The sequence below is a fragment of the Mobula birostris genome, chromosome 13 (genome assembly GCF_030028105.1).
Source record: "Mobula birostris isolate sMobBir1 chromosome 13, sMobBir1.hap1, whole genome shotgun sequence".
NCBI lineage: Eukaryota > Metazoa > Chordata > Chondrichthyes > Myliobatiformes > Myliobatidae > Mobula > Mobula birostris.
Window position 1 is genome coordinate 38,101,071 of NC_092382.1, and position 18,899 is coordinate 38,119,969.

Here is an 18,899-nt window from a genome sequence, read left to right on the forward strand (position 1 = left end):
CAACCTTATATATAAAATTGTAGCATCGTGCATCTCATAGCTAATGACCACTCACTTAGATAACCACAATATGCTGACAGAAGAGTGGAAAGATACCGTTAGGGTATGAACGGATTTAAGGAACAACTGATAATAGATTACGTAATTCTATAGCAAGCCCTGGGGAAAGCAGAATTCTTTCAATGTTATATTGCCTATCAAAAACCATTTCATTCTATCTCTTGCAAGGTTAAGAGAAGTTCCTAATACATACAAGATGCATGCAATCTCTGCAACATCTAATGAGACAGTGACGTACAATAATCTCCCCATTAACAACCACAAAGGAGCAAACACCATTATCAAAATAAATGGAGCCATTTTCCAGAGTCTGGCTTTAAACCCACTGTAATTTAGTGAAGTGGACAACAATCGGGTATCAAATCAGAACAAAAAAAACTAATTGTACCTTGTCACAGCTATACAGGAATGATTTGAAATTAGTTACTCTTGCATCAGTAAAGCTAAAACAATCAATTCAAATAATGGCACTAACTTCCCAAGAAAAAAACATGAACTGTAGACTTGAAAAGTACAGAAAAATAACATAAAGGAATATGCAATAGAACCAGTAGAATATAAAACAGAGCATCAGGATGCAATACAACCGAAGGATGAATGTGAAACATATATTTAGGATATCTACAAGCAAAGAAAAGAGATCATCGTGTGATAAAAGAAAATCTTTCAACACAATTTACTTCAAGGCTCAAGAAAATCTGCCAAACAGAGCTGAACAGTAAAACTATAACAAAGGTACTAAACACTCCCTATGCCCATATTGATAAGTCTTTTGGTATAATATCCTGGTCTGAAACAGATCTGGAAAATATGGGGAAAAAAAAATAAGAACTTAAATAGCAATTTTTAGAAAATACCATGTGCACTCGAGTGCACTTAGATTAACCCAAACTAGGACACTATGAGGAAGAAGAATAAGAGATCTAAAAAAAAATTACAGAACAGTCAGATAAAAGTTCTCAGAATCAGGTTTTAATATCACTGACAAATATTGGGAAAATTGTCTGCACAATTACAGTATGGTGTGTGTGGTGAGCGTGTATATATGTATACAATTGTAGAAAGAGAATTAATCAGTCTGATGGCCTGGTGGAAGAAGCTGTCACGGAGCCTGTTGGTCCTGACTTTTATGCTGCGGTACCGCTTCCCGGATGGTTGCACCTGGAACAGTTTGTGGTTGGAGTGACTTGTGTCCCCAATGATCCTTTGGGCCCTTTTTACACTCCTGTCTCTGTAAATGACCTGAATACTGGGAAGTTCACAACTTCAAATCCACTGGGCGGTCCACACCACTCTCTGCAGGGTCCTACAATTGAGGGAAGTACAGTTCCCATACCAGGCAGTGATGCAGACAGTCAGAATACTCTCAATTGTGCCCCTGCAGAAAGTCCTTAGGATTTGGAGACCCCTCCCGAACTTCCTCAATCATCTGAGGTGAAAGGGGTTCTGTTGTGCCTTTTTCACCACACAGCCGGTAAGTACAGACCACGTGAGATTCTCGGTGATGTGTGTGCTGAGGAACTTAAATCTGTTCACTCTCTCAACCCCAGATCCATTGATGTCAATAAGAGTCAGCCTGTCTCCATTCCTCCTGTCGTCCACAACCAGGTCAGGGTGATGACTTCTCTATAGGCTGCCTTTTTATTATTTGAGTTTAGACTAATCAATGTAGTGTCACCAAAAGATTGCAGCTGTGGGTGGCAGCACAGTCATGGGTATACAGACAGTAAAGGAGGGGGATTAGGACACAGCCCTGAGGGGCATCTGTGTTTAGGGTCAGAGGTGAGGGAGCCCACTCTTACCACCTGCCGGCAATCTGACGGGAAGTTCGCGATCCAGCTGCACAAGGTAAGGACTCTGAGCTTCTTGTCAAGCCTGGAGGGAATGATGGTGTTGAATGCTGAACTGAGGTTCAAGGACATAAGCATCATTCTTCTCCAGATGTGTAAGGACTGTGTGTAGAGCTGTGGTTATTGCATCATCTTTTGATCGGTTGTGTCGGTAGATGAATTGTGGAGGGTCCAGTGTGGGTAGTAGCAAGCTTCAGATGTAGTCCTTGACCGGGCTCTCAAAGCATTTGCTTATTATTGAGGTGAGTGCCACCGGACGTCAGTAGACATGTTACCTTGGTCTTTTAGGTAGGGACAATGGGGGATGATTTGAAGCAGGAGGACATTCTACACTGGGAGAGGGAGAGATAAAAAATATCTGTAAACACACCTGCCAGTTCTGCCGTGCACATCCTGAGTACCTGCCCCGGGATGCCGTCTGGTCCCGCAGTCTTGCAACTGTCCACTCATTGGAAACACCTGTGAACTTCAGCCTCAGAGATAACCAAGGTGCAGGTCGCTTTGGAGGCTCTCCTCGGAGGTTCAGTGTTGGCGATATCAAACCGAGCGTAAAAAAGATCTAGCTGCTCTGGGAGAGAGGCAGCAATGTTGGCAACACCACTGCGCTTAGCTTTTAAGTCTGCAGTGGTGTACAGACCTTGCGGCGTGTGTTCTTGCTGGAGAGTTGTGCCTGTATTGTCGTTTCGCTGCCTCGATGATTTTCTTTTCTTTTTAAATCTTTTTATTAATTTTCAAAATTATAAACACAGTAACAAAGTTCATACAAAGAGATTGGAATAATCTTAATAAGCATATACAAAAAGGATTTAAGTAACATAGGTATAATAGACTTCCAAACTCATAATGAAATTAGTCATAAAGAAAAAAAGAAAAAAAACCCAAAAGAAAAAGAAAAAAAACAAAAAGGAACAGAGCTAGACCAGTACAGGTTTGCCCCGCCATCCGAAGGTAGAGCGTTCCTATGAAATGGTTCACAAGCCGAGATGTTGTAAAGCGAAGAAGCAATTACCGTTTATTTATATGGGAAAATTTTGTGAGCGTTCGCAGACCCAAAAATAACCTACCAAATCATGCCATATAACACATAAAACCTAAAATAATAGTAACATATAGTAAAAGCAGGAATGATATGATAAATACACAGCCTATATAAAGTAGAAATAATGTATGTACAGTGTAGTATCACTTACCAGAATTGGTTCAGCGCCGAGCAGACTGATGATGGTGTTAGACTGAGTCGTTGGAGTTTGGGTGGTGCAGTGGCCCCCCCCCCCCCACCCTCCAGGCCGCTGAGCGATACATTGCCGCGAAGAACGCAGGGGTCCAGCGGTAGCCAGGAGGTACACAGCATATCTTTAAGAAAAAAGCCAAAACAAACTTGCTAATTAATTAGGTGCCATCCGTAATTGTCGGCCCAGATCAGTGCCAATTTCCGATTGCGTCGTCTCTGATCTGGGCCGACAATTACGTGTCGTCGGCACCTAATTAATTAGCATGTTTATTTCGGCTTTTTTCTTAAAGATGTGCTGTGTGCCTCCCGGCTACCGTTGCATTTTCCATGAGTCGGTATCTGTCGGTGGCCTGGGGGTTGGGGTGGTGGGACACTGGGGTGTCATCTCGTTGCCTGTTTCCATTAGAGCAGGCAGCACATCTTCTCCTATGACTGCCTGCCTCGATGTCGAAGATCAAGGTTCGTCGTCTGCTGTGGCTGATGTGGAGGCTTGCTTGACTGCTGAGCCTTGCGTATTTTTCTATCACACAGTTCTTTAATAAGGACTCAAACCATCCTGCAAATATCCCCTAAACCGACGTACCCTTTCAAAATTAAAGTTGTACTTTATCATTACTCATTCGGTTTCAACTGTTATCCTTTTTTCTTCCAATTGTATCAGCTCTTCATTTGTCAGTTCTTGGTGATGGGATGCCAAAACGTCTTCAACATCATCTTTGTCAACTTCCACAAGCCAAACTCACGTTGTCCTTATTTCATTCACCACGATCAAAACGCTTAATTATGTCTAGTTTTACCGTATGTAACACCCTTACGAGTTCTTTCAGGCTTTTCCGATACCATAGAACTCATCTTGCAAACAGCTGCTCACAGGCTCGTGTTTAAGCAATGCCGGCGAGAATCCAGGGGAGAGCAGCTGCTCGGGGCGCGCTGCCTTTTATCGTGCACTGATTTTTTTGCGCGCTGAATTTTTTTTCGTAACAGTGAAAACACCTTCTGAAAGCGAAAATAGGGTACTAATGTAGGTCTTTCGTAACAGTGAGGTTTCGTAAAGCGGACGTTCGAAAAGCGGGGGACACCTGTATCTTGAATCAGACACGTTCAGTAATGTCATCAACTCCGCTCCTCTATTCATATAATTTAAGTTAATAAAAAAAAATTCAGAAAGGTCAAATTACATCATATGAAAATGTTGCATATAAGGTTTCCAAGTTTCTTCAAATTTAACCGAAGGATCAAAAATATCACTTCTAATTTTTTCTAAATTTAAACTTAATATAGTTTGAGCGAACCATTGGAATGTAGTAGGAGCATTGGTTTCCTTCCAGTTCAACAAAATAGACCATCTGGCCATTAACGTAACAAATGCTATCACCCGACAGGCTGAAGAAGACAAACATCTATGTTCTAACATTGGCAATCCAAAAATTGCCGTAATAGGGTGGGGTTTTAAATCAAAACATAGAACTGTAGAAATAATATCAAAAATATCTTTCCAATATTTTTCCAAAAGAGGACAGGACCAAAACATATGAATTAAAGAAGCCATCTCAGAGTGACATCTATCACAAGTAGGGTTTATATGGGAATGAAAATGGGCTAATTTATCTTTGGACATATGGGCTCTATGTACTACTTTAAATTGTGTTAATGTATGTTTATGTATTATGTATAGAAGAAGTGCTAACTAATTGAAAAATTTTATCCCTTTTCTCTATAGGTAGACAAAGTTGAAGTTCTCTTTCCCATTCATTTTTAATTTTATCAGATATACCTGGCTGTAATTTCATAACTATATCATAGATAATAGCTACTAATCCCTTCTGAAAAGGATTTAAACCTAAAATTTTATCAATAATATCAGTAGGATTTGAAGTCGGAAAGGTAGGCAACGTAGTATTTAAAACATTTCTTATTTGTAAGTATCTAAGAAAATGGAATCTAAGCAAATCAAATTTCTTAGATAACTGCTCAAAAGATATAAAACAGCTATCCAGAAATAAGTCACAAAAGCGTATTATACCTTTCGTTTTCCATATCAAAAAGGCTTGGTCCAAAACTGAGGGTTGAAAAAAGAAATTAGATACAATAGGACTTGATAACATAAATTCATTCAGGCCAAAAAATTTACGAAATTGAAACCATATTCTCAATGTATGTTTAATTATAGGGTTAAACATTTGTTTATTCAATTTAGATGGTAGAAAAGGAAGTGAAGTTCCTAAAATGGAAGCTAAAGAGAACCCTTGTACGGAGTGGCCTTCAAGGTTTACCCAATGTGGGCTTGGAGTTGTATTCCAATCTTGCGTCCAAAATATTAAATATCGAATATTAATTGCCCAATAATAAAATCTTAGGTTGGACAATGCCAAACCACCCTCTTTCTTGGATTTCTGGAAGTATTTTTTACGTAATCTGGGACTTTTGTTTTGCCATATGTAAGAGGAAATTTTAGAATCAATAGTATCAAAAAAGGATTTAGGAATAAAAATTGGTATCGTTTGAAATAAATATAAAAACTTAGGTAAAATAATCATTTTAATAGCATTGATTCAGCCAATCAATGATAGAGACAATGGGGACCACTTAGTGATCAGTTGTTTAACCTGATTAATTAATGGTGAAAGGTTGAAATGGAATAGATCCTTATGTCTCTTAGTAATTTTAACTCCTAGATAAGTAAAATAGTCAGTGGTCACTCTAAATGGAGAATTTCTGTAAATGGGAACCTGCATATTTAATGGAAAAGTTCACTCTCACCTAGGTTCAGTTTCTAACCAGAAAAACTACTAAACTGAGCAAGTAAAGTTAATACTGCCGGAATAGATTTTCCTGGGTTAGAAATATATTACGGTAGATCATCTGCATATTGTGATAATTTATGAGTCTCATTTCCACGGGTAATGCCAAATATATTAGGGGAGTCACGAATAGCAATAGCTAGCGGTTCCAAAGCGATATCAAATAGTAGTGGACTAAGAGGGCAACCCTGCCTAGTACCACGGAATAGATGAAAAAGAGTGAATCTTTGATTATTAGTAAATACTGAAGCCAAAGGGGTGAAATATATTAGTTTAATTCAAGATATAAATATAGAACTAAAATTAAAATTCTCAAGGGTGTTAAATAAATATCTCCATTCAACTCTGTCAAAAGCTTTCTCAGCATCCAATCAGATAACACATTCTGGAATTCTGGGTGAAGGCGTATAAACAATATTCATTAATCTCCTAATATTAAAAGAAGAGTAAGGATTTTAAATAAATGCAGTCTGATCAGCAGAAATAATTTGAGGTAATACATTCTCCAATCTCATTGCCAATATTTTAGGAAAAAATGTTAGAATCCACATTCAGCAAGGATATAGGCCTATAAGATGCACATTCAGTAGGATCCTTATCTTTTTTAAGAATTAGGGAAATAGAAGCTCGATAAAAAGATTGTGGTAATTTACCTATAGATACTGCATCCCTAAAAACTCTACATAGCCAAGGAGTCAGTATAGTAGAGAATTTTTTTTAAAAATTCTACTGTATATCCATCTGGGTCAGGTGCTTTACCTGAGTTCATCAAAAAAATAGTGTTCTTTATTTCCTCTACTGTAATAGGTACATCTAGTTTTGACCGTTCATTAGATGATAATTTTGGAATATTCAATTTCTTAAAAAATCCATGCATTATAGTAGAGTCATCAGGAAATTCTGATTGATATAAGGAGGTATAAAATTCTTGAAAGGATTTATTAATCTAGTCATGGTCAACTGTCAAAGTGCCATCTTGTTTACAAATCTTAAGAATCTGTCATTTAACCGAGACTGATTTCAATTGATCAGCCAATAGTTTCCCAGTTTTATCACCATGTATATAGAATTGACTCTTAGTTTTGATTAATTGACTTTCAATTAAAGATGATGATAAGAGATTATGTTCCATTTGAAGTTCAGCTCTCTGTTTATAAAGTTCCTGATTAGGGGCTATAGAATATTTCTTGTCAATTTCTTTAATCTTGTCAACCAGTTTAAGTATTTCATTATTAGTTCACCTTTTTAATCCAGCAGTATATGAAATGATTTGTCCACAAATATATGCTTTAAAAGTATCCCATAATGTCCCACTGGAAATATCCTCCGTAGAATTCATTGTAAAGAAAAAAATAATCTGTTCCTCAATAAACTTGACAAAATCCGAGTCTTGAAGTAAAGTGGTATTAAATCGCTATTATCTAGAATTAGTAAATGTATCCCTTAAGTTAATAAATAATTTCAACGGTGCATGGTCAGAAACAGCAATAGAATCATATTCGCAACCAGTAACGAGAAATTAGTCGAGAGTCGATTTAAAAAAAATAGTCAATTCTTGAATAATGCTGATATACATGTGAAAAAATATGAGAACTCTTTCTCATTTGGATGTAAGAATCTCCAAATTTCTGAGATACCAGAGTCGGTCATAAAAGAGTTAATAAGGGTAGCCAATTTGTTCGGAAGTACTTGATTGCACTTGGATCTATCCATCAAAGGATTTAAACAACAATTGAAATCTCCACCCATAATCAGCATATTGTCATTTAAATTAGGAAGCGATGTGAAGAGATTCTTAAAAAATCAGGAAAGTCAACATTTGGGGCATAAACATTAAGCATAACAACTGTTTTGTTAAATAACAAACCAGTAATTTACAAAAATCTGCCATTCGGATCTGAAATCGTCTCATAGTGCAGAAACGAAATTGACGGATCTATAAAAATAGAAATGCCTTTTACTTTAGCCTGTGAATTCGATTAATACTGTTGGTCCTTCCAGAATCTAAAAAAACGCTGATTATCCTCTTTCCGGACATGAGTTTCTTGTACAAAAATAATATGAGCATTCATCCTATGGAATACTTAAAACATTTTCTTCCGTTTAATTGGGTGGTTTAAACCACTTGTGTTCCAAGAAACCAAATTAATAATCTTATCCATCGTAACGAGCTCGAGCACAAGGTATGTAAAGGGTTGACCAGAGTACAGACTCATGACCCCGGAAGAGGGAAAAAGGTCCAAAGAGGAACCGGAAGTTACGGCGTTTCGGACATTTTAGTAGTTTCAGGTCAGCCTGTTTAAAAAGCAAAAATGAATTAAAAATAAAAACAAGAATACCACCCTCCTCCCACAAAAACTCAGAAAAAAGCCAGACAGTGGCCAGTGCTAAATCTAAAGCTAATCCTAACCCCATTTTTCCAGAAGGCAACCCAAGAGAAATATGTTTATCAAAAGAAATACCACCCATATTCAAAAAAGTTTTAAAAAAAATAGCCATAACGGTAAGAAAAAGCTTACAGCGATTAGAAGCATCGAATAGTTCCTTCTTACTCATATTTCAAAGAACATCAAATGTCAGATCATATTACTATATTAATTCTCCATATATAAATGATTGGAAGTGACGTTAGAAACAGAAAGGATTCTGGGAAGAAGAAGAAAACAATCCACCATCTTAAAATATAATACTCCAGTAACATTTCAGAAAGAAAACAAGCCTTAAAATTGTAATTAAATAACTTTCAAAAAATTATAGAGTAAGATATACAAGATCACTAACAGAAAAGCATAATATCATTTAACAGTATAAAGTGTACCTACACTGCAAGATCAAGGGGAAAAACCCTCGAACTATACAAATCAAAGACGAGAGAGAAAAAAAATGATACATTAATTAATTCTCCGCAGAGGGCGGCAGATTGTTGAGAAAACTTTGGGCTTCCATCGGATTTTTAAACAGGCGGTGCGAGTTGTCCAGCATAACCACTCTCAAACGGGCTGGAAACAGTAGCGCTATTTTATAGACCCGACGATAAAGTTCTGCCATCTGTGGTTTAAAAGCCATCCGTTTTTTCAGTACATCTTGGCTGTAATCGACAATCCTGAACTTGAATTCTTGAAATTGGATCATACCTTTCTTTCGAGCAGCTCGAATAATTCATTCCTTGTCATGAACATATTGAAACCGAATGATGATTGGTCTCGGTCTGGCCAAATTCTCCGGATTAAAATGAAAAGTACGATGCACACGATCTAGTAGTGGGGGCTCCTCCAATATATCGGAACCAAACACTTCCATTAGCAACTTAGAAAAATCTTTGGTAGGATCTCCCGACTCAACATCTTCAGGAAAACCGATTATTCGCAAATTCTGTCGTCGGGAGCAATTTTCAAGATCAATAGTCTTAGCTTGATGACGTTCCAGCTGCTGAGTTACCGAAGTTAACCATTTTTCAAAAGCTTCAATTTTTCGATCCCTTTTGCAGCCATCTTGATCTAGTTCAGAGATCCTAACTTGTTGTTGATCGATTTCACGTCTGAGTAATCTGGAATCTTCCTGCATCAACTTCAACACTCCTTCAATTAGGGTGAGTCTTTGATTAACTGTTTCATCTGGAAGTTCCTTCATTACTTCCGTAGTTATCGGAACTTCCTTCGATGTTCCAGGATCACCATTTTGCTTCCCGTTCCTGCCGGGACCTTTCCCTTCTTTAACTTCTCGTGCTCTGGTATTCATTTTCAGTGAGTGAAAGTCACAGTTCAATGACATAAATGTGACATAAATCGTTTAGTGTGGGAATAGTTGAAGTAAGTAAGAGTGGTTACGTGTAAAAAAGTAAAGGGTATGGAGCAATGCCAAAGTACAGCTCACTCCAAGGGCTCCCTGCTGCATTTTGATGATTTTGCTGCATTTCTTGAGCTCCTTCTAATTACCGGCAATGTAAGCTGTCTGCCGCGTGTTAAGTGCTGTTCGCACGGAACTGTTAATCCAGGGTTTCTGGTTTGGGTGGACCGTGACTGATATCTGGGGAACAACACCCTCAATACACTTCCGGATTAAGCTCTTGAACCCTTCCCTGAAGATCCTTTGGCCTTATTGTCTGCCTGCACTGCATTTCCTTGGCAACTGCAATACTGTTTCCCTGAACTATCCTGTTCTGTTTTGCCTTGTGCAACCTCTATGCACTGATGTGATGAAATGATCTATTTGGATCGCATGCAGAAAAGTTACCATTGTACCTCGGTACATTTGACAATAATAAATCAATTTACCGATTTATTGTTGTCAATTATGCAGTGACCCTTGATTGCTTCAGATTGTTATACCGTGGGGTGGTGATGGGGATAAGCCCCCATGACCTATTAAATTCTCCCAATAGCGTCCGAATCAAATACCCTCTGTCAACCAAGTCCAGCTCCTGGCCTTCATGTGTGGCTTAGCTACTAAGCCCGGTGGAAGCATTTCATCCGAGAGCAGACAGGGCAAAGGCGGGTTACTGGGCCTTACAACTAGTCGCTTCGGGCAGCTGGGTTTCGTCAGACACGATTGGCATCTCATCCAGGGGAAGGAAAACTCTGATCTCAATCCTCCACTGCCTTGCAACTCTATCCCTCATGGGAGTAAACCCACAGGCAAAAACCTAGAGCTGGAGCTCCTAAGGCAGACTTATGTTGTGATCAGCGCAAACTGGCTACTCCTGTGATGCTTCTGGTCCCAAGCTGTATCAGTCTCTGCCGTTCCTTTGTCTTCATCAGATGCATGGAAGAGGGGAGAACGCTACATGGGCAACAGCTGGCTCTCCATATCGCAGTGTCCTGGCTCCCGTATCGAGTCAGCTGGGAGGTAACATCCATGGTCGACCCTGACAGGCGGAGACCTCATAAGACAGTTCCACACACCCCACTGCCAGACTGATCAGTAGCAGTTGCCAAGACTTCACCGCCCTCTCCCAGAAACACGACGTACATCACTGACACATTTGTTGTCTCTTCCATTCACAGAGACTCCATCTGTCCACCGCTCCTCCATCTTTGAAATCGAAAGTAAACAATTTTCTTTCTTGTCTTTCCGATGAGCTGTCGATCCGAAACCTCACTGTGATTCTCTCCACAGATGCTGCCCGACTTGAGTATTTCCCGCATATTCTGCTCCTGTTTAGATACAAGAGCAGTGGACACCTGTGACTCCCCAGTGTACAGATTTGCCAAAACGCACAGTGTCCTGCTCTCCATATTTCCACACCAGATCAACATTAACATCGTCTGTTAATGTTACAAACAACGCTTTAAATGTAGTGAAATGTTGTTGTAATAGAAGTGCAATAGGATATCAGGGGGATGCTCAGCTTCACAAGTCAGTAGTACCAGAATATGAGGGTTGGGCATTTTCTGGGATATCCATCGCTGTCAGTTCTGGTGTCCGTGAACAGAGTTTTACTTTCTATCCCAATATCCATGGAAGCATTCAATTACTTCATGTAATCTCAAGCACTGAATGTTGAATTTATAAAATTCTTTGTCAGATGAGCCATTTAACACTTTGACAATGTTCTCTGTTCCCATGGAAGATGTTCAACAGAAACACAAGGAGACTCTGCGGGCACAAACTGAGACACTGAGAGTGAACACGATCCTGATGAGGGAGAAGGTGAAGGTTTTCCAGCTGGTTGATCGATACGCTGAGCTCACGGTCATTTCTACTGTTCGAGATCGACGATTAGTGGAACATGAGCTGCTAGCAAGAGGCAGAGACCACGAGGAGTGGAGAGAGAAACATCTCCGCGGAGAGCTGGAAAAAATCCGGACTGATCAGTTATTCCAGAGCAGCTTTTCCCGGAGTAAATCCAAATCTGGGAGTTCAGCAGCAGTGGCCGGAGTCGCGGGGATCGGGAAAACAACAATGGTACAAAAGATTGTTTATGACTGGGCCACAGGGAAAATATACCAACAATTCCAGTTTGTCTTCAGTTTCAAATTCAGGGATTTAAACTCCATTAACTGCAGAGTAAACCTGAGGGAACTGATTTTGGATCAGTATCCTTACTTTGGGAATTTCCTGAGAGAGGTCTGGAAGAACCCAGAGGGATTGCTGTTTATATTCGATGGTTTGGATGAATTCAAGCACAGAATCGATTTTGCTGACGGTCGGAGAGATACAGAACCCAAGCACCAGTGCCCAGATCCTGAATTCAAATGCAGGGTGTCTGACATTGTGTACAGTTTAATCCAGCACAAACTGCTCCCAGGGTGTTCGGTGCTGGTGACCACCCGCCCCACTGCATTACATTTACTGGAAAAGGCAGAGATCAGTGTCTGTGCTGAAATCCTGGGATTTGTTGGTGAGGAACGGAAGGAATATTTCATCAGGCATTTTGAAGATCAGGCAGTGGCAGTAGCTGTTTTCAAACATGTGAAGGAGAACGAGATCCTGTACACCATGAGCTACAACCCCTCCTACTGCTGGATCCTCGCTCTGGCACTGGGACCCTTCTTCACACAAAGAGTCAGGGACCCGCAGCGAGTTCCCAAGACCATCACCCAACTGTTCTCCTACTATATTTACAACATCCTGAAAAACCACGGCCGTGAGATTGAGAACCCCCGTGATGTGTTACTCAGGGTTGGTCAGATGGCCTACAGAGGAGTGTCCGAGAAGAAGATTGTGTTTACAGATGGAGATTTGATCAACTACAATCTGCAGCCTTCCCAGTTCCTGTCCGGGTTTTTGATGGAGCTTTTGGAGAGAGAGAATTCTGCCCGATGTGTGGTGTACACATTCCCACACCTCACCATCCAAGAGTTTGTAGCTGCAGTCGCACAATTCCTGAATCCACATCCTGGGAATATCCTCAAATTCCTCACTAAAGCCCACAACACGACAGATGGGCGATTTGAGATATTTCTCCGTTTTGTTGCTGGTCTCTCTTCCCCAATGACAGCTCGAGGCCTGGAGGAGTTTCTGGGTCCATTTCCTCATCAAACAACCTGCCGGGTGATTGACTGGGTGAAGGAGGAGGTTAAACGCCAGAGTGGAAACACGTGGAGTGAAGCTGGTAAAAGGAGCCTCCTGAACACATTGCACTACCTGTTTGAGTCTCAGAATCGTGGGCTGGCTCAGGCCGCACTGGGATCTGTGGAAACACTTTCATTCGATGGAATGACACTGACCCCGATTGACTGCGCGGTCCTGTCTCATGCCATCGGACTCTGTGACACAATAAAACAGCTTGAACTGAACAACTGCCACATTCAATGTGAAGGAATTCAGCGGCTGGGACCTGGGCTGCACAAGTGCCAGGAGTTGAGGTAACTTTATTTATCTCTCACTCTGAACTCTGAAACTGTTCCATTGTGTTGTTTCAACGTAAAAGAATTTGGGTGAAACTGTAGTAAATCAGATTGTGAAGAATTGGGACAAATGACCAGAGGATCGGTCAGTAATTCCCAAGGACGGGAGGGTTCATCTTATTGGATTATCTTTTCCCATTGGTATCCTCCTTTGGGACCTCTCCCTCATCCCCCGTCCTCCTGTGTGATCTCTCTTCCCCATTCTTCCTATCCCTTTCCTCAGGTGGGGTCTTGTCCACTATCTCCCATAAATAAATCTTCCTCACTGTGGCCCTGCCCCTTCCGATGCTCTCAAGTCAGGAACACTTTTCTAACCATCAGGGAATGAGACAGAATATGTGGAGTTTACAGGGTCACACCAACAGACTAAATTACTGACATTCAGTGAACATCCTGGAGCTGGGCAGTGAGGGACATTGACACTGATGGGAACTCCGATCAGTGACTTACTGAAGGGCTTAATGTTCCCTGAAATATCCATGTGAGAGAAATTCCCTCAGACTCTCTGGTTGAATTACTTTGTTCATCAATTTGTCTGTTTGTGTTTAGACTTGGGGAGAATGACCTGAGAGATTCAGGAGTGAAACTGGTCTCTGCGGCTCTGAGGAACCCGGTGTGTAAAATAGAGAAACTGCGGTAAGTACCAGACTGTGGGAGATTGTGTTTACAGTCACTGGGTGTCTGACACTGAACGTTAATATGATCAGTAATTGTGTTACTGACAAACACTGGGGATTTGTACTGAATCCTGTCTCTCTGTGTCCTTCACCCTCACTCTCTCTCATTTCCAGGCTGGAGAGAGTCGGTCTCACAGATTCTGGTGCCGAGGATCTCGTCTTCTCTATCAGTACAAACCCATCACTGACGGAGCTGAACCTGAGTGAGAATGAACTGGGAGATTCAGGAGTGAAACTTTTGTCTGCGGCTCTGAGGAACTCGGAGTGTAAAATACAGAAACTGTGGTAAGTACCAGACTGTGGGAGTTTGTGTTTACAGTCACTGGGTGTCTGACATTGAACATAAATGTGATCAGTAAGTGTGTTACTGATAAACACTGGGGATTTGTACCGTCTCCTGTCTCTCTGTGTCCTTCACCCTCACTCTCTCTTATCTCCAGGTTGGACAGTGTCAGTCTCACAGATTCTGGTGCTGAGGATCTCGTCTCTACTCTCAGAACAAACCTGTCGCTGACGGAGTTGAGGCTGGGATGGAACTTGCTGACAGACCGATCTGTCCCCGATCTCCGCTGCCTCATACTGAACCAACCGAGTCTGAAGCGGATTCAGTGAGTGTTTGTGTTAATGTTCAATGTGATAAAATATCAGCGGATCCTCGGGTTTTCTAGTGATATTTGTCTGTGATTGTTGTTGAAACATTAACCCCAGTCCCCTGTTTCTGACACTGTTGTGTAATCTGTTTATTTCATCTTTATTCTTCGATCTGTTTCAGGCTTGTGAAGAATCGGTTCAGTGAGACCGGGAAGAAGGAGCTGAGATCTCTGCAAGAACCCAGACCCGGACTGACAGTGATCCTGTGAACATCTGAATGTGTGAACCTCCCCGCCCGCGGGATGGGGATATTTTGGCCGATTCCCTGCCCTCCCCTTTAATGGCCACGCGCCTGATGTAATTCCCAACGGTTCTAATGGAACTGACACCAGCCTCGTGCTCTGTGACACCGGAAGCGATCCTGCAGTGTCTTATTTCCACCTGTTGTCCGCTGATGCAGCTTCCGCCAGATGTGCAGGTTCGAGATTCCCCCACGTGAAACCCCGGGGAATAACTCAGACAGGAAGATCCTGAGGATGGCGGGTTTCAGTCTGGGACACCAGTGTCCCGGGGTGGGATTATCCCGGGAGAGACCTAACCAGTTCCCCTCTACCACCACATTGCTCCATCTAGCAGAATTAGTCCTTACTCTTAATAATTTCTCCTTTGGCACCTCCCACTTCCTCCAAACTAGAGGTGTAGCTATCGGCACCCGTATGGGTCCTAGCTATGCCTGCCTTTTTGTTGGCTTTGTGGAACAATTTATGTTTCAAACCTATTCTGGTATCTGTCCCCCACTTTTCCTTCGCTACATTGATGACTGCATTGGCGCTGCTTCCTGCACGCATGCTGAGCTCGTTGACTTTATTAACTTTGCCTCCAACTTTCATCCTGCCCTCAAGTTTACCTGGTCCATTTCCGACACATCCCTCTCCTTTCTAGATCTTTCTGTCTCTGTCTCTGGAGCCAGCTTGTCCACTGATGTCTACTATAAGCCTACTGACTCTCACAGCTATCTGGACTATTCCTCTTCTCACCATCTCTTGCAAAAATGCCATCCCCTTCTCGCAATTCCTCCGTCTCCGCCACATCTGCTCTCAGGATGAGGCTTTTCATTCCAGGAGGAGGGAGATGTCCTCCTTTTTTAAAGGAAAAGGCTTCCCTTCCTCCACTATCAACTCTGCTCTCAAACACATCTCCCCCATTTCACGTACATCTGCTCTCACTCCATCCTCCCACCACCCCACCAGTTAGAGTTAACCTGGCCCTCACCTACCACCCCACCAGCCTCCGGGTCCAACTTATAACTCTCCATAACTTCCAAAACCTCCAATGAGATCCCACCACTAAGCACACCTTTCCCTGCCCCCAGCTTTCTGCAGGGATCGCTCCCTATGCGACTCCCTTGTCCATTCGTCCCCACCAATCCCCCTCCTGGCACTTATCCTTGTAAGCGGAACAAGTGCTACACATGCCCTTACACTTCCTCCCTTACCACCATTCAGGGCCCCAGACAGTCCTTCCAGGTGAGGCAACACTTCTTCACCTGTGAGTCGGCTGGGGTGATATACTGCGTCCGGTGCTCCCGATGTGGCCTTCTATATATTGGCGACACCCGACGCAGACTGGGAGATCGTTTTGCTGAACACCTACGCTCTGTCCGCCAGAGAAAGCAGGATCTCCCAGTGGCCACACATTTTAATTCCACATCCCATTCCCATTCTGATATGTCAATCCACGGCCTCCTCTACTGTAAAGAGAAACCACACTCAGGTTGGAGGAACAACACCTTATATTCCGTCTGGGTAGCCTCCAACCTGATGGCATGAACATCGACTTCTCTAACTTCTGCTAAGGCCCCACCTCCCCCTCGTACCCCATCTGTTATTTATCTATTTATTTATTTATTTATTTATTTATATACATACATTCTTTTTCTCTCTCTGTCCTTCTGTCTATACCCCTTGCCCATCCTCTAGGTTCCCTTCCCCCCTTTTCTTTCTTCCCGGACCTCCTGTCCCATGATCCTCTCATATCCCCTTTGCCAATCACCTGTCCAGCTCTTGGCTCCATCCCCGCTCCTCCTGTCTTCTCCTATCATTTTGGATCTCCCCCTCCCCCTCCAACTTTCAAATCTCTTACTCACTCTTCCTTCAGTTAGTCCTGACGAAGGGTCTCGGCCTGAAACGTCGACTGTACCTCTTCCTAGAGATGCTGCCTGGCCTGCTGCGTTCAGCAGCAACTTCGATGTGTGTTGCTTGAAATTCCAGCATCTGCAGATTTCCTCATGTTTGACAGAATCCTTTTGCTCCCTTTGCTGAGGACGGTGTATTCGGCAGTCTGGCCAATATAATGATGTTAAATTGACCAATACCTCGGCAGTGACCCTGGATCTGCAGCGATCCCGGACACGGCCCTGAAGTGTGATTTTATAATCATCAGTTCCCCGATGCAGAGTGACAGTGAGAAACGTAGCTGATTATTCAATCTGTCACCCGGGTCAGTGTGACTGTCAGTGAGTCGGGAACAGCTTATTTATTCCTGCACGTCAGCAGCTCACACATTGTTTAATTTACATTTGTCCTGATGAAATCAATAAACCGCTGTAACTTCCTGTCTTGGAGTCAGACTCGAGTCTCATTCGAGGAGAAACAGTGACCTGAGGATACTGCTGCCCCCACACACCCAGTGAACTGCAATAATGGGTCTGAGCTCCTCACACTGGTACAGCAGCTTCTCAGCTCCAGGCTGAGGGATGTCAGTCTGATAGTGTCTGGTCCCCAGGATCTCTTCACTCCTCATCCCCATCCAGGCTGATTACCGCTTCCTCGCACCCCCAGATATGAGCACTATTCTGACCCCCATGCTCTCTTACTCTCACAGACAAAAACGACAAAAGAGATAGGAAGGTCATATACTGTGTCATATCTGACCTGCGTCCACAAAGGTCGCGAACAAGAGAATGGAACAGAAGCAAACAGCATGGGGTGTCGGACAGAGTGAAGCTCCGTCTGTATCGTCCCATCAGTCTCACTCCAGGACGTTGAATTACAATATCCCTGTGTCAGACGCAGAGTGAAGCTCCCTCCACATTGTCACATCACCACTCACATGCTCAGACATTGAGTGAATCTCCCACCACAACATATTAGTTAACACTCCCTGGATCAGACACAGAGTGATGCTCCCTCCACACCATCCCAGCTCAGAATCCCTGGATTAGGCACAAAATGAATCTCCTTCCACATAGTATCATCACACTTACAGGATCAGACACAGAGAATTCCCTCCACATCATTCCATGATACACTCCGAGGGTCAGACATTGGGAAAAGCTTACACCGGGCCATACCATGACAAAAGTCCTGTGTCAGACACAGAGTGATGCTCCCTCACATCACATAGTCACAGGGTGAGAGACAGCGAATTCCCTCCACACCATCCCACGATACATCTCCATGGTCAGACCTTGAGAAAGTCTCACTTTGGGCTATCCGATTACAAATTTCTTGTGTCAGGCATAGTGAAGATCCCTCCACAGCGTCACATCACACACACACACACAGGGTCAGTCATTGAGATAACCTCCCACCACACCATCCCATCTCCTGTGGCCTGCTCCTGTTCCTGTTGTCTGTGTGTTTAAAGAAATGGAATAATCAGACCCTTGTTGGGCCTGCAGGCTGATCCAGTCGGTGTTGTAGGGACCAGTTGTTGGAGCCCAGTTGTTCCCAAACTGTGTCAACAATTTGGTTGAGGGACCAAATTCAACATTTCCGAGTCTGTTATTGATTCAAAATGAATATTTATATGTTCTCAATAATATAAAATGTATAATTATATATTGGTCATGACACAAAATTTATATTTATACCTTGTTAATGACACAAAATGTACAGTTATATATTGATCGTGACACAAAATTTATACCTTGATAATGACACAAAATGTATATTTCTGTATTGTTACTGGCAGAGTTTTGTATAATTGATTTTCCGTGTGTTATCTGAATGTACTTGCCAATAACGCTTCTACAAGTCAGTGTTTCTCTGTACCTGTACCTTCCCATATTTGTGCACTTGGCAATAAATTCAACAGGACCTGAGAGAAAACAATGAGATTTGAGCAGTGATGATCATAAGACCATATGACTATAAGACTTCGGAGCAGAATTAGGCCACCAGGCCGGTTGAGTCTGCTCCACCGTTCAATTATGGCTAACCCTTTTTATCTCCTCCTCAACCCCAGTTCCCAGCATTTTCCCCATAACGTTTGTTGTCATGTCCAAGCAAGAACCTATCAATCTCTGCCTTAAATACACCAGTGACATGGCCTCCACA

At 42.3% G+C, this 18,899-nt stretch overlaps 1 protein-coding gene across 1 annotated transcript in view; it reads left to right on the forward strand.

Annotated features, from left to right (window-relative positions):
* Nucleotides 1-18,664, forward strand: part of LOC140206727 (NACHT, LRR and PYD domains-containing protein 3-like) — a 37,303-nt gene extending 18,639 nt beyond the window's left edge. The window contains exons 8-12 of the mRNA XM_072274913.1: nucleotides 11,512-13,249; nucleotides 13,841-13,927; nucleotides 14,083-14,253; nucleotides 14,409-14,576; nucleotides 14,741-18,664. Coding sequence (XP_072131014.1) covers nucleotides 11,512-13,249; nucleotides 13,841-13,927; nucleotides 14,083-14,253; nucleotides 14,409-14,576; nucleotides 14,741-14,828 — 2,252 coding nt within the window. The 3' untranslated portion in view covers nucleotides 14,829-18,664. The remainder of the gene's footprint in view (nucleotides 1-11,511; nucleotides 13,250-13,840; nucleotides 13,928-14,082; nucleotides 14,254-14,408; nucleotides 14,577-14,740) is intronic.
* Nucleotides 18,665-18,899: the final 235 nt, after the last annotated feature.